The 12,186-nt window shown below is 53.2% G+C and overlaps 5 protein-coding genes across 5 annotated transcripts; 4 read left to right on the top strand and 1 right to left on the bottom strand.

Annotated features, from left to right (window-relative positions):
- On the top strand, nucleotides 1-2,289 carry BO94DRAFT_514606 (pentatricopeptide repeat protein). Its single transcript, XM_025609895.1, has 2 exons — nucleotides 1-646; nucleotides 716-2,289. The coding sequence occupies exons 1-2, from the start codon at nucleotides 8-10 to the stop codon at nucleotides 2,138-2,140; spliced, it is 2,064 nt and encodes a 687-aa protein (XP_025468280.1). The 5' UTR covers nucleotides 1-7; the 3' UTR covers nucleotides 2,141-2,289.
- A 741-nt stretch (nucleotides 2,290-3,030) lies between these two features.
- On the top strand, nucleotides 3,031-4,096 carry BO94DRAFT_534126 (uncharacterized protein). The gene has a single exon (XM_025611470.1). The coding sequence runs from the start codon at nucleotides 3,435-3,437 to the stop codon at nucleotides 3,849-3,851; it is 417 nt and encodes a 138-aa protein (XP_025468279.1). The 5' UTR covers nucleotides 3,031-3,434; the 3' UTR covers nucleotides 3,852-4,096.
- Nucleotides 4,097-4,452: 356 nt separating this feature from the next.
- BO94DRAFT_534125 (putative phosphatidylinositol-3,4,5-trisphosphate 3-phosphatase) lies at nucleotides 4,453-6,735 on the top strand. Its single transcript, XM_025611469.1, has 3 exons — nucleotides 4,453-4,591; nucleotides 4,654-4,738; nucleotides 4,812-6,735. The coding sequence occupies exons 1-3, from the start codon at nucleotides 4,589-4,591 to the stop codon at nucleotides 6,368-6,370; spliced, it is 1,647 nt and encodes a 548-aa protein (XP_025468278.1). The 5' UTR covers nucleotides 4,453-4,588; the 3' UTR covers nucleotides 6,371-6,735.
- On the bottom strand, nucleotides 6,736-9,575 carry BO94DRAFT_534124 (putative phospholipase A2 (PlaA)). Its single transcript, XM_025611468.1, has one exon. The coding sequence runs from the start codon at nucleotides 9,467-9,469 to the stop codon at nucleotides 7,004-7,006; it is 2,466 nt and encodes an 821-aa protein (XP_025468277.1). The 5' UTR covers nucleotides 9,470-9,575; the 3' UTR covers nucleotides 6,736-7,003.
- A 146-nt stretch (nucleotides 9,576-9,721) lies between these two features.
- On the top strand, nucleotides 9,722-12,030 carry BO94DRAFT_490174 (EXO70 family protein). Its single transcript, XM_025609113.1, has 3 exons — nucleotides 9,722-10,230; nucleotides 10,293-10,510; nucleotides 10,573-12,030. Exons 1-3 carry the CDS (start codon nucleotides 9,947-9,949, stop codon nucleotides 11,964-11,966), a joined length of 1,896 nt encoding a protein of 631 aa, XP_025468276.1. The 5' UTR covers nucleotides 9,722-9,946; the 3' UTR covers nucleotides 11,967-12,030.
- The last annotated feature ends 156 nt before the right edge of the window (nucleotides 12,031-12,186 follow it).

The following is a 12,186-nucleotide window of genomic DNA, read 5'->3' as shown; positions in this document are numbered from 1 at the left end:
GCTCGAGATGCCGCGAACGACCCTCGTTCTCGATGGCCTATGGTACTGTCTTTGTCCATCGCTTAGCTCCGCGACTCTCACTCCGGCCACATCCTCCTTAAAATCAGGGAGGCGCATCCCTAAATATGATCGCTTATCTGTTCTACGAAGCTCGCCGAGTTCTCCGCGAAGATGTCTCAGCAACCTCTCCCCAAAACCAACCGACACGACTATTATAATTGCTCAAGATGACGCCCACCAAAATCCAGTTTCCGACTCGATACCCGACCAGCAATCTCTCCGTTCTCGTGATGCAGAAGCACAAAATACTGACGTACGGCCGGGTGCTCTTTTGACCCCGATGGAACGATTGACCAAACCACCGCCCGGTGTACCCAAATATTTCAAACACCTGTCTTCGCAACGCCTAGAATCCAGACTCCAAGAAAGAGTGACTCGGCATCCGAGGGTTTTGAGCGCAACACAAATACTGCGTGTCCTGATCCTAGACCGTCATATACGCCCTGAGATGCGACACTACCGGGGGTTGATTTTCGCCAACTCGGACCCCGAACGTGGGTCGCCACATGCTGTTCGCGAGTTACTCAAGGAGATGGAAGAAAATGGGATACCAGCTGATTCAGGCACACTTCATGCGGCTCTACAGGTATGAAGGGGGTGGAAAATCATTTGAAATCGCGATGGAGCGCTTGTTGACGCATTCTTTTTCCTCCAGGTACTTGCGGTTCATCCGGATTACATGCTACGTCAAGAGATTGTGCGCACGCTTCGGGACCGATGGCTGCCGTTAAGCCCGGCTGGGTGGCATTATTTGGTTGCTGGCCTGATAAGGGAAAACCAGTTTGAGCTGGCTTTGGATCATATTGAACAGATGGAGAGGAAGGGCATTTTGGTCGAAAGCTGGTTACACAGCCTGCTCATCTATTATCTCTGCGATTTCAGAGAGTTCGACGAGGTAGTCCGGCTGATGCGCTCACGGACAAGACAAGCCCTGGACATGAGCCCGAAGCTGTGGTTGTATGTGCTGGACGTGGCAAGCGCTGCTTTCCACCACGAGGCTACCCGGTACATCTGGAGACAGAGGGTGGAATTGAGATACCTTAGCCCCGATTATCCGCTGTGCAGCAAAGTCCTGACCGTGGCGGCCCGCACTGGAGACCCCGAACTCGCTGCATCAGTGATACACTTCCTCGTCGAGGTCAAGGTATCGCTGCAGATAAAGGACTACGAAAAGTTGGTGGAAGCCCATGCGGTGGCCGGGTCTTTTTTTTCTGGATTCGAAGTGCTCTGTAAGATGCACATGGCGGGAATTGCGCTGGGACCTCGCTCCACGCGTGTCATCCTTACTCACATGATCCAGTATAAGATGTCCCCCCGGGAGGCATGGACCATGCTTAAACAGTTGAAGGCTTTGAAACTCCAAATACCGCTTGGATGCGCCAAGGTGGTGTTGGAGATGTGCGAGTATGAAGCCCTCGATAACCCTTCTGTAGTAGACGATGGGATTGCGTTCTACAAGGAACTATATGCACTATGTCCGGACAAGGCGGATGTTTCTGTCTACAATGTGCTCATTGGCATGTGTCGACTAGCTCGCAACACTGAGGCGGGCATGTTTCTGGTGAAGGAGATGGCCGCCCTGGGCGTGATCCCGGATCAGGGGACCTTTGAGCATCTCATCATAATGTGCCTGGAAGCAGGCAACTTCGAGTCTGGGTACATGTACTTCCAAGATCTGCTGGGACAAGCCATCATCCCCAGCGATGAGGCACGCGCCGAAATCCGAGAGATTTGTTCCCAATCGACGGACCCATTTGCATCACGCCTGAAGCAGCACCCGCAGATCCAAGATGGGTCGGTCGGCTGTCTAGTTGACGAGATCAGTAATACTCACGAGCCGCTCGATTTGCCCAAGCCGGACGGGGACTCGTTTCATGGCTCGGGCCAGTCCCGTGCAAAGGTGCAACAGCCCGTGTCGCACAAACGGGCCGCAGCCAAAGAGAGACGCAAGAGGAGAAGAAGAAGGCTTGCCATTGTGCAGGGGCAGGAGGAGGAAGGATGGCTGGACTACGAGCCGGGGGGTCTTATCCCCGAGGACCAGCTTGTTGCCGAGGATCAGAGCCACCCGAAGAGCGATTGAGTCGGGGGATCGGAATGGAAAAGGAAAGGAGAAGCGTGCCCTCGCTTGGTGTATACTATAGTTGTCCTTCGTGTGTATAGTGGACATTATTGGCCCCAGGGCCAACAAGCGATTTAATTGCGCCAGCTGACAGGCGCCAATGGAGCTGTCAGGAAGAATTCTTCCCCGTCCCTAATAATTAGTTGCATTCCTAAGCTATGGTCTGTGGCTGAGGGACACATCACCAGTGCATGAACCGAGCATCAGTCCGGGAGGTTCGGAGGGAAGTTCGCTAAGGAACGAACGACAGCAAAGGACCCAGTGTGTCCAGTGTGTCCAGTGTGTCCAGTGTGTCCAGTGTCCCCAATGCGCACCAGGGGCCCATCTGAGACCGCGGGCGCAACATGCTCGAACCATCAAACCGCCGGTGGGAAATGCCCGGATTTTCAGCCCAGACCAGCCGTTTGAAGCGGGCGTGGCTTGTCCCACCATCGGAGGATAAATGTTTAATTTCTCCTGAAATGATGGACTGTTCGTGGATGTTGGTGACCAGTGGTGTGCTGGTTTCTATAAATACCCCGCCTGTAGATTGGGATCGACCGCTTGGACCCTGGACAGCCAGCAGCCAGAGGAACGGTGAGGAACGATGCATGCACTGGAGGAACACCCTCTTGTCAAAACCATCCTGATCGATCATCCAGTATCTACAAATTTACGCCGTGCAGGCAGCGTGTAACCATGCGGGAAGCCCAAGCAGATAGGAGCAAAGTGTCTCCTGCCCTAGCCCAGGGATAGGCACTCCGACTGCAGGCGTAGCACCCGGGATCATCACACGGAACCTGCGAGATCAACCGATGTTGGGCCAATGAGTCTTCAGTCTGGTTCGTTTCACCCGCTGCTCCACTGTTGGGGTCGAAATTAGAATCCTCTGCAGGAAGCTAACAAGAACTAAGTACCTAAACTGTCCATCGACTCCTGGCCGGGGGTTGCTATTCCCGCCTCCTTCTCGCCACTGCAAAGCAGATCCGCTTATAACTATTCGCCTCGCTGCTGTTTGCCTCTCGGTGCTTTTCATTATTCTCCCTCATTGCCTCTTGATCGAGTCTGGACTTTTCTCGTTATTGTCATTCTGTTCATACTCACTCACCTATTGGTAATACTTAATTCCTTCAAAATCTCTCCGTGATCTATTCTCCGGTATAGATCTACTCCATTCATCCATCCGCCTCTGTCTTGGATACATCTACATACATCACCTCTATACACCACCACCATCACTCCTACAAAGAACATTACTCCCACCTAATCAGCCACAATGCAACTCCTCGCTTACCTTCCTCTCGCTCTCTCCACCCTTGGCCTCACCTCTGCCAGTCCCATCCGCCGTGATGCGAGCCCAGCCCTAACCTGGCACGTCTCCAACTTCACCACAGGCTGCTCCCCCGGTGGTTGCACCTACAACTTCAACATCTTCGGCATTGCCACCGCCAACACTCCCGGATTCAACACAACCTGCTCGGGCACGGACACCGCGACCGACCTCACCTCGTGCGCCGATCCTCAAGTCCGGTCGCGGGTCCAGCCAGAGACGTACCCGCAATGGAACATTCGGGTTGAACATGCCTGGACCAAGCCGGGCGACATGGAGTTCTATGATTTTGGAGAGACGAATGTGACCTCGCCGTCGCGTCATTTCACCATCCCCGTGACGGAGGAGTATGGTGTTGCTTAAGCCCCTTGAAAGGGGGATGACCATGAAGGGAGGCGCTTCGATGACTTGAGGTCATGACTGCGCATAGAGTCACTCAATCTAGAATTGAGCTGGATGAAAAGAATGTTTCGTTTTGTATCATATTGGATGTTTGATTCCGTTATATCGGGCTGGCTACTATCTATGACCTGTGATTGTGATTGTGATTGTTATGGTTATGGTTAATGGGTTGAGTGGGGGATCCTAATGGCTGGTTACAGGATGGTTTTCTGGGGGGAGGTTATCTGATGATTTGTTAAATACCACATGAATTGAATATATTATTGAATATACTGAATACCGTCAAGCATTTGTTGGTTGTGATCTGCTCTGTGAAAGGGGAAGGAAATACATCACCTGCGGCGGTGACATCATCTGCGCCCGCCCGGGATTGATTGATTGACTGACCATCCTCTTGCTCCCCCCAACTGCACTGCCCCCTTGTCCTCCACTGCCAAGCAGTTCCAGTTCGCCTTTTCTGATTCTCTGATGATTGAATGGAATCTACAAGCTTAAGCAAACCTGACCGCATCCTCTGGCCGGTACACCTGCCGAGAGAACCGCCCGGTTGACCCGTGCGTCATTGCCAACTTCCCCGCCACGGATCTCCCTCATGCACAAGGTCAGTCAGTCCGCGCCTTACATATACCTCGCGACAGCCAAGGAGCCACTTGCTGAAGAATCATTCCAGTCCTAGAATACCCACTTCACTTGATCCTATGGTAAGCACCATCCTGCCCCCCTGTCTTGTTCCTATTCGCCGAGACTCACCGGCCTGGCTTAGGCGTCGATCCTCCGGCAGATTGTTGCCGGCCCCAGATTACAACACCCTGAAGCTGGCCTGGACCTTTGCTATGTGACAGATAACAGTAAGCTATCCTTCAATCTTCGTCTTATCGGCCCCTCCAGACTAACGCATTCCCTGCTGCTGTACTATTATAGTCATCGCAACGTCAGGTCCTTCCTCCAACTACCCGCAGCGCGCCTACAGAAACCCTCTTGACGAGCTCGTCAAATTCCTCGACTACAAACATGGCTCTGACTGGTGCATCTGGGAATTCCGAGCTGAAGGCACCGGTTACCCCGACTCCGAGGTCTATAATCGTATCCACCACTATCCTTGGCCAGACCATCATCCGCCCCCGTTTGCGCTCATTCCCGCGATGACAGGAAGTATGCGCAACTGGATCCACCGACTCGATGAGCCGGACACAAAGGAGAAGGAGAAGAAGAAAAACAGGATCGCAGTCGTCCATTGCAAGGCTGGGAAGGGCCGCAGCGGAACCGTTGCCTGCAGCTACCTCATCAGCCAGGAGGGCTGGAAGGCGGACGATGCACTACAGAGATTCACCGAGCGGCGGATGAGAGTCGGATTTGGTGCCGGTGTGAGTATCCCTAGCCAGGTACGGTGGGTGGGATACGTCGACCGGTGGACAAACCAGATGGGGAAGAAGTATATCGAGCGGCCGGTGGAGATCCTCGAGGTGCATGTGTGGGGACTGAGAGATGGAGTCAAGGTTGCGGTCGAGGGATACATAGACAACGGGAAGAAGATCAAGAAGTATCATCTCTTCCATCGGAGTGAACGCACGGTGATCGACGATGGGAAGTCTAAGACAATATCTCCAGACACGGCCACAAACGAACATGCCAATGGTAATAACAGCCACAAGAAACAACCCCAATCCGCCGCAATATCCCCACCCGAAACTGACAGCCCTCCTTCAGCCCCCGACTCTCCTGCGAGAACAGGCTCTCCCCCGAAGCATGTCTCGGCCGTTATTTTCCGCCCCAAGGAGCCCATCAGTGTGCCCACCTCCGATATAAATATCGATTTCGAACGACGCAGCAAAGCCGCTTATACCGGCTGGGCCATGGTCACCTCAATCGCCCATGTCTGGTTCAACACGTACTTCGAAGGTGGTGACCAGCACGACTCGGGCATTTTCGAAGCCGAGTGGGAGGGCCTCGACGGGATCAAGGGCACGACCAGGAAGGGAGTCAAAGCCTTAGACCGTCTGAAAGTCGTCTGGCGATATGCAAACCAACCGGGAACCTCCCACCCTGACACAGGAAAACCCATCTCCGAGCCTCTACCCGGCGAGCCCATTCCAGAAACCCAACCACCTGACTGGCACATCCACGGTTCAGATAGTCCTCGAAATCAAGAAAACCTCCAGTCAAAAGAATTACTCACCGACCCCGAACCAGAGCCCAAGAATTCAAACGAACACACCCACAGCCACCACCACCACAACCATAATCACGACCACCACACCCCCATCCTCTCAGAACTCAGCACCGCAGCTGCAAGCGCAATGGAAGGCCTGAACAAACAGCTCGGTCTCCGTAAACAGACCGACGAAAGCAAAGACGTCAGCCTTGCAGGGAGCAGCGAAGACGAATCCCAGACATCGGGAAGTAATGGCTCGAAGACATCAAAGTCTAACTCAAAACGCAAGACAAAGAAAGAATGGTCGTCTGTCGACGAGAATCAATAAACTCACACAGCAACACACAGAACATACACCAACCGACTGACCTACCTTCTTTTGCGGACACCCCCGTTCGGAAGAGAGACGTTTCATTTGTCTACATCTACATCACCTATAATGTTAAATTGCCCTGGTCTCTATCTTGTCTTGTCTTGTCTCTGTGTATACGAATAGGACTGGACTTGACTTGTACTTTGTACATTACTAAACACATATACATACATATGCTCGGACAAGTATGGCGTTCTATCATGCGTTCAATCCTATAATCTTTATGGCGGGGTGGGGTGGGGAGCTACCGGGTGTTGTATTCAACTACTTCCTCTATACTATACTATATACGAAAAAAAAATGCAATAAAAACAAAAGCATAATGAAGTAAAGCAATGGAAGACGATGCAACAACCAGATCTTGGTAAGACGCGCATGAGGTATAGAAGTTGATCAAGGAAGCAAGGTAGGGAAACAAGAAAAGGAGAGCAGCTGATCATATCATCATATTTCAAAACAAGATATCTAAATAAACAAGCATCTACATTACGTTTTGCTCCTGTAGTATTAACTCCCGTCTCTTAATTCAGAACTCCAATGATAAATGGATTACTCCACGCCACGGAATATGCCAATGGGTTGTCGCATCTATAGCGGGACGAAGCCCTCCATGCGCCGCCGGGTATCTTGTTCCTCGCGCTGCAATCGATCCGTTTTCTTGCGCTCGTACACTGCCCGCACCACGCGCTTCACTTGGTCCTCGCCCTGGGCGAAATTGGCCTTGGCGAGTCCGACCACGGAGTCGATCTGTTCGGGCGTGTAGACGAAGTTCCAGGTGGAGAGGAAGTCGTCTACGTCGGGATCGATGGATCCGGGATACGGGGTGAGGGGCTTGGCCGGGTCGGAGACGGCGGCTGAGGAAGTGTTTTCGGATTTGCGGGCCGGGGTGCGGGATTTAGATAGAGATGAGCTGGAGGGGAGTGCGGGAGCGGATGGGTTGGGGAGTAAAGGGAAGTAGACGACGGCGATGCCGGCGTCGGGTCGCATGAGGTGGAAGTCGGATTCGGAGTGGTCGGCGTCATGGGGATGGAATAGGCGTTTGGACGGCGGGGGTTCCTTGCCTGAGAGCATTTCTTGGGTGGTGCCGACCCAGACGTTGCAGTAATCGAGATCTGTGGGGTGACGACCGTCCTTTGCGGTGATGTTTGGGGAGTTGTAGTTGGTTGTTCCCCCCTGAGAACCGGACTTGCTCTTGTCCTGGGCTTCAGCCATCTTGTTGGCTAGCTCTTGTTGGGAGATGTTCTGGGGCTGACGGAGCGCTTCTTCTGTCTTCTTGACTAGCTCGTCTTCTCTGGGCCAGCCGGCTCCTATCGGCCAACCTTTCACCCCTCGTTGGCGGGCGTAGCCGTCCACAACGGAGAGCCAGTTCTCTCGTTTGATATCCGCCGACGCATCGAAGGCGACGATGACATCTACGTCTCTGCCTGGTCTGAGTAGTGGGTAGATGGGGAGATTGTTGCTCATTCCTGCGTCCATGAGCCGGAGATGTCGACTTTGGAAAATCGACTCAGGGCAGGACGGTGGCAGCTGATCTTTCATGCCCAGCACGAAGTTCGGTATGGTGGCCGGGTCGATCGGGTGGACTCGAACAAGATCCTTGGTCTTGCCTTGGATAAGAGAATCTATGCCTCCAAGGCCTGTGATACCTTTGATGACAGGGCGTATTTCCTTGTAATAGTGAGATAGGGTAGCACAGAAAGCACTACCCCAGATTCCCATCAAGGCAGAAACACGTAGTTCAGGGATGGGGGATATCTCCTCGGGCTTAACGTTTACTCCACCGTGGAAGTGTCTTCCCAGAGCCCACGTCGGTATACCCGCGCTGAGCTCCTCGCAGAAAAACTCATAAGGTGTGAATTCGAACCATTGGAACCATGCCTCACTTTTTGACTCCTTTATCAAGTCTTCGGGTTTGCCTTGTTTCTTGATGCTCTCTAGACTCTCAAGCACTGGGATCTCATGGCGTACAGCTGTGTAGATGGGAAGCGGATGAGCCCCGTTGGCAAGGTTGTACCTCTGGTTCGACAATTTCAGGTCCCTATCTGAGACCCCCAATTCTCCCTTGGGTACCAGCAGTCGTGCAGCTAGTAGCATGCCGTATATATCCACCAGGCCAAAATCTGCACCAGGATCGCCCTTCAGCTTTTCCACCAACCCGCTGAGAAGGTATTTATTTGTGGGAGCATTGGTGAGAAGCTTGAGTGCGGCCGGAGGAAAAGCTAGGTGAATTCCCAGTCTGTTCTTAAGGTGATCGACCAGTTTGGGAAAATTCCGTCCTGTGATGGACGAGTGGTACAGTGTCTGCAGCCAGCAACTTCCACTGACACCGGCAGTATAGGTAACACAATCCCACAGGCCGGCTTCCTGGGCAGCCAGGTACGAGCCGGTTCCAGCCACAAGCGCGCGAAGCCCGCCTCCCGAGCCGCACATAGCAATGATAGGTACATCGTCCGGATGTATGTCATCTTCGGGGATGTCAAGGTAGGAGGCTAGTGCCTTGATCGCGTATTTTTGCCGCTTCTGCCTGTATGCCAATTCTTCGTTACAAAGGGTATCCCCAACACGAACCCTAGCCTTTCGTAAGATTTCTGGATTGAGGTCAGGATCATGAGCCTCGTTCCAGATATCGTCCGCAAGGGAGCCAGGCGCCATGGAGAGCTCGCGCTGGAGCTTTTGCACTGACAACGGGAGCAATCGGGTCCAGTCAGGAATGATGTAGTTCTTGATGTTATCAAACTCAATCCAATCTGGGGAGCCGACAGACTGCTTTACGCCTTCGAACTTGTGCAGGACATTCGTCCATATGGAGCTGGCGTCGCCATTTTGCGTATGACCCGAAGTGCTCCAGTCTGAGCTTTCGGAGGATTTATCCGACCGATTCTCAAGAACCCGATTTGAGCTTGTCGAAAAGAAGGCTTTCGGCTCGGCCTGCAGCAATAATTGCTTATTGGACTGAGTTCGACCACCAGTGTTGTAGAGGATTCCACCGCCCAGGGCAATCAAGACGGTAGGAGGAACGGTCCAGCGTAAACGTAGAGCCCTTGCAGCCCCCATGTTGGGATGGACACCACGTAGGATTGGTGGGGTGGCGGGAAGCAACATGCAAGTGTTGAGGCCATGGCGGCCAGACCACAAGGTTCGTGGCAGGACTTTATTCCAGGGCGCCTTCGGACGGAGCTCAGGTTGGGAGACGCGCCGGAAGCATGCCGGAAACATGACGACATGTCACGTGGGGCAGCCGCGGTCGGCGCCATAAACGGGCCGAGATTGCGCCGCCGCTGTTCGTCCGGGGAGATGAAGGGACAACCTAAGCGGGATCAAGCTATGCTTGCTTCATGAGGCCAGGCGCCTCATCGGCCAGCTGTTCTCTTCGTCATTATTCTTCTCTCTCCGGTCTCTTGCCTGACCTCTTGGGCCAAAGACATGACATCACCTCTCCCGATCGCGAGTGTCTGATTCCGGTTACGAATCCCTGATTGATTGCCTGACACACTAGTGGGACCTGCCGATCGAGGAGCGAATCCTCAAGTCATGGTCGCTCCAAGGAATGCCGCCTACGCGGAGGAGAGCGCCGAGGTGGAGGTTTTGTACGCCAATCTTGAAAAGCTCAAGCTCCTTACCAAGAAGATCCAAGGCTCTTTGAATCGCCTGGAAACCGGAGGGAACGTGGTGAAGCATGCAATCGGGCCCATTTACAGCAACACCCAATCGCTACAGATCACCAACAGCAACATTGATAAGGTCAATGAAGCCATTGAACGCCTCCGCCAGCCTCTCGATGCCAAGGGCAAAGAAGAAGGGATTATACGGTCAAGGTATGCAGCGGCCCCATGGGCGTCGCGTCCGTTTCGGACTTCCCTGGCTGACATTCGTGAAGCCCTCAGAGCGTCGGCTTGCCGCAATATCTCTCCGCCGTCAAGCGTGTGGAAAAAGCTCTGGCCGATCTCAATTCAACCAACCTGAAGTCGAATCAAAAGGCCATCTCCGAGTTTACTTCTTTACTGGTGCTAGGGAATTCTCAGCTCCAGGACATGCTCCGCAGCACATTGGGCGATCACGTCAGTCCTATCGAACCCCTACACTACTTGACTAAGGGTGAGTCCCGGCTATCCATTTCCCGGTCAAGACGAAATGCTAACGGCTTTTTTCTCTCACAGAACTCTCGTTTCCGTCGCTACCTGAAGAGACCGTCGCGGAGTTGGGACCGGTATGTGCTGCCATCGGCTCTGCAGCAAACTATGGACCGCAACGGGGCGATGGTGGAAATCCCGCCCTCAAAATCTACGCCGATATCCGTGGGCCATACATCACATCGAGCTTGCAGAACCTTGCCATAGCATCACTCAATACCGTCAAGCGACGAGCTGCCGACGGCCCCTATAAGCAGGGCACTAACGGCATTGGGATTTACTCAAACGCCTTGGAAAGCTTTATATATGCGGAGCATGAGGTTCTGGTGCACATCTTTACTGGGGATCAACGGGGTCTGGCTCTGCAAGCAACTTGTCGCTCTGCCTTAGCCGAATATTCACAGACCCTGCGAGAGCTCAACCAATATATCAAGGCAAACCTCATGACGGACTGTTTCCTAGCCTTCGAGATCATTGAGATCGTTACTGCCATGTCATACCGCGTGGAATCGAAGACTGGCGAGCTCAAAAGCTTGTTTATCGAGGCTCTCAGGCCAGTGCGCGAGACTGCAAAGTCCTCGCTTGCAGAGCTGCTGGAAGAAACAAAGCGCAAGGCCGCAGGAATTGCTATGCTTCCACCAGATGGCGGGTCTGTACCTCTTGTCAGCGAAGTGATGAGCTCTCTTACTACTTTGACTGGCTACTCCGGGCCGCTTGCATCGATCCTGACATCTCTGGGAGATGGAAACTGGCGATCTACAACCAATGCAGCACCTACGGCGCCCTTGGATGTCAGCCCGGATAGTCTGACGCTCCTGTCGCACTTCATCCTGGACATGATCGAAGCTCTCATGATCGCCCTTGAAGCTCGAGGCAGAGCGCTTCACCGCTCGAAAGCGGTCCAGGGTGTTTTCCTGTCCAATGTATTCTGCACTGTTGACCGCTCCATCCGACAGAGTTCTGAACTAGCCAGATACCTTGGCTCTGCCGACAGCATTGCACGGATCGATACCTTCCGCAAACGCGCCACTTCCACTTATCTCGATGCATGGAAAGAAACCTCGCATTATCTTCTGGATGTGCAGTACACCTCTCGGGGATCTGGCGGGTCAGCGCGGCCAGCGTCCGGAGGAGTCGTCGATTCCAGTGCCATTGTCAAATCCCTTTCGTCCAAAGACAAGGACGCTATCAAAGACAAATTCAAGGCGTTCAATGCTAGTTTCGATGACCTGTTGAACCGCCACAAGGCCTTGTACATGGAACGGGAAGTCCGTGGAGTGCTGGCGCGGGAGGTTCAGGCGGTACTGGAGCCACTGTATGCCCGATTCTGGGATCGCTATCATGAAATCGACAAGGGGCGAGGCAAATATGTCAAGTATGACAAGGGCAGCCTGTCTGCTCAGCTAGCCGCGTTAGCGTGAGGGAGACGCATTTTAGATATACCTTGATAGTTGTAATGTGATAATCATAGTTCCGAATCTCCAGTTGGTATGATTCTCTCCCCCACGTTGGGGATCATGTGATGATAGCGCCCTCCAGCTGATAACGTGACTGATAAGCGGAGACCCCGCCGGATGCAGTCATTTTTAATTAATATTATTATGACTACTGGGACTTTGGAATTGGAGGGGCCGCCGCCCG

Source organism: Aspergillus sclerotioniger (assembly GCF_003184525.1).
Source record: "Aspergillus sclerotioniger CBS 115572 chromosome Unknown BO94scaffold_11, whole genome shotgun sequence".
In the NCBI taxonomy this organism is placed as follows: Eukaryota; Fungi; Ascomycota; class Eurotiomycetes; order Eurotiales; family Aspergillaceae; genus Aspergillus; species Aspergillus sclerotioniger.
The sequence above is the reverse complement of the archived record's forward strand: the minus strand, read 5'-3'. Positions and strand labels throughout refer to the sequence as shown.

Bases quoted from the DNA above. Each gene is read 5' to 3' on its own strand.
- BO94DRAFT_490174 (XM_025609113.1), top strand. From the start codon at position 9,947: ATGGTCGCTCCAAGGAATGCCGCCTACGCGGAGGAGAGCGCCGAGGTG. The intron at 10,231-10,292 runs GTATGCAGCGGC...ACATTCGTGAAG, and splicing joins GAAGGGATTATACGGTCAAG to CCCTCAGAGCGTCGGCTTGC. The intron at 10,511-10,572 runs GTGAGTCCCGGC...TTTCTCTCACAG, and splicing joins CCTACACTACTTGACTAAGG to AACTCTCGTTTCCGTCGCTA.
- BO94DRAFT_534124 (XM_025611468.1), bottom strand. From the start codon at position 9,469: ATGGGGGCTGCAAGGGCTCTACGTTTACGCTGGACCGTTCCTCCTACC.
- BO94DRAFT_534126 (XM_025611470.1), top strand. From the start codon at position 3,435: ATGCAACTCCTCGCTTACCTTCCTCTCGCTCTCTCCACCCTTGGCCTC.
- BO94DRAFT_514606 (XM_025609895.1), top strand. From the start codon at position 8: ATGCCGCGAACGACCCTCGTTCTCGATGGCCTATGGTACTGTCTTTGT. The intron at 647-715 runs GTATGAAGGGGG...TTTTTCCTCCAG, and splicing joins CACTTCATGCGGCTCTACAG to GTACTTGCGGTTCATCCGGA.
- BO94DRAFT_534125 (XM_025611469.1), top strand. The intron at 4,739-4,811 runs GTAAGCTATCCT...GTACTATTATAG, and splicing joins TTGCTATGTGACAGATAACA to TCATCGCAACGTCAGGTCCT.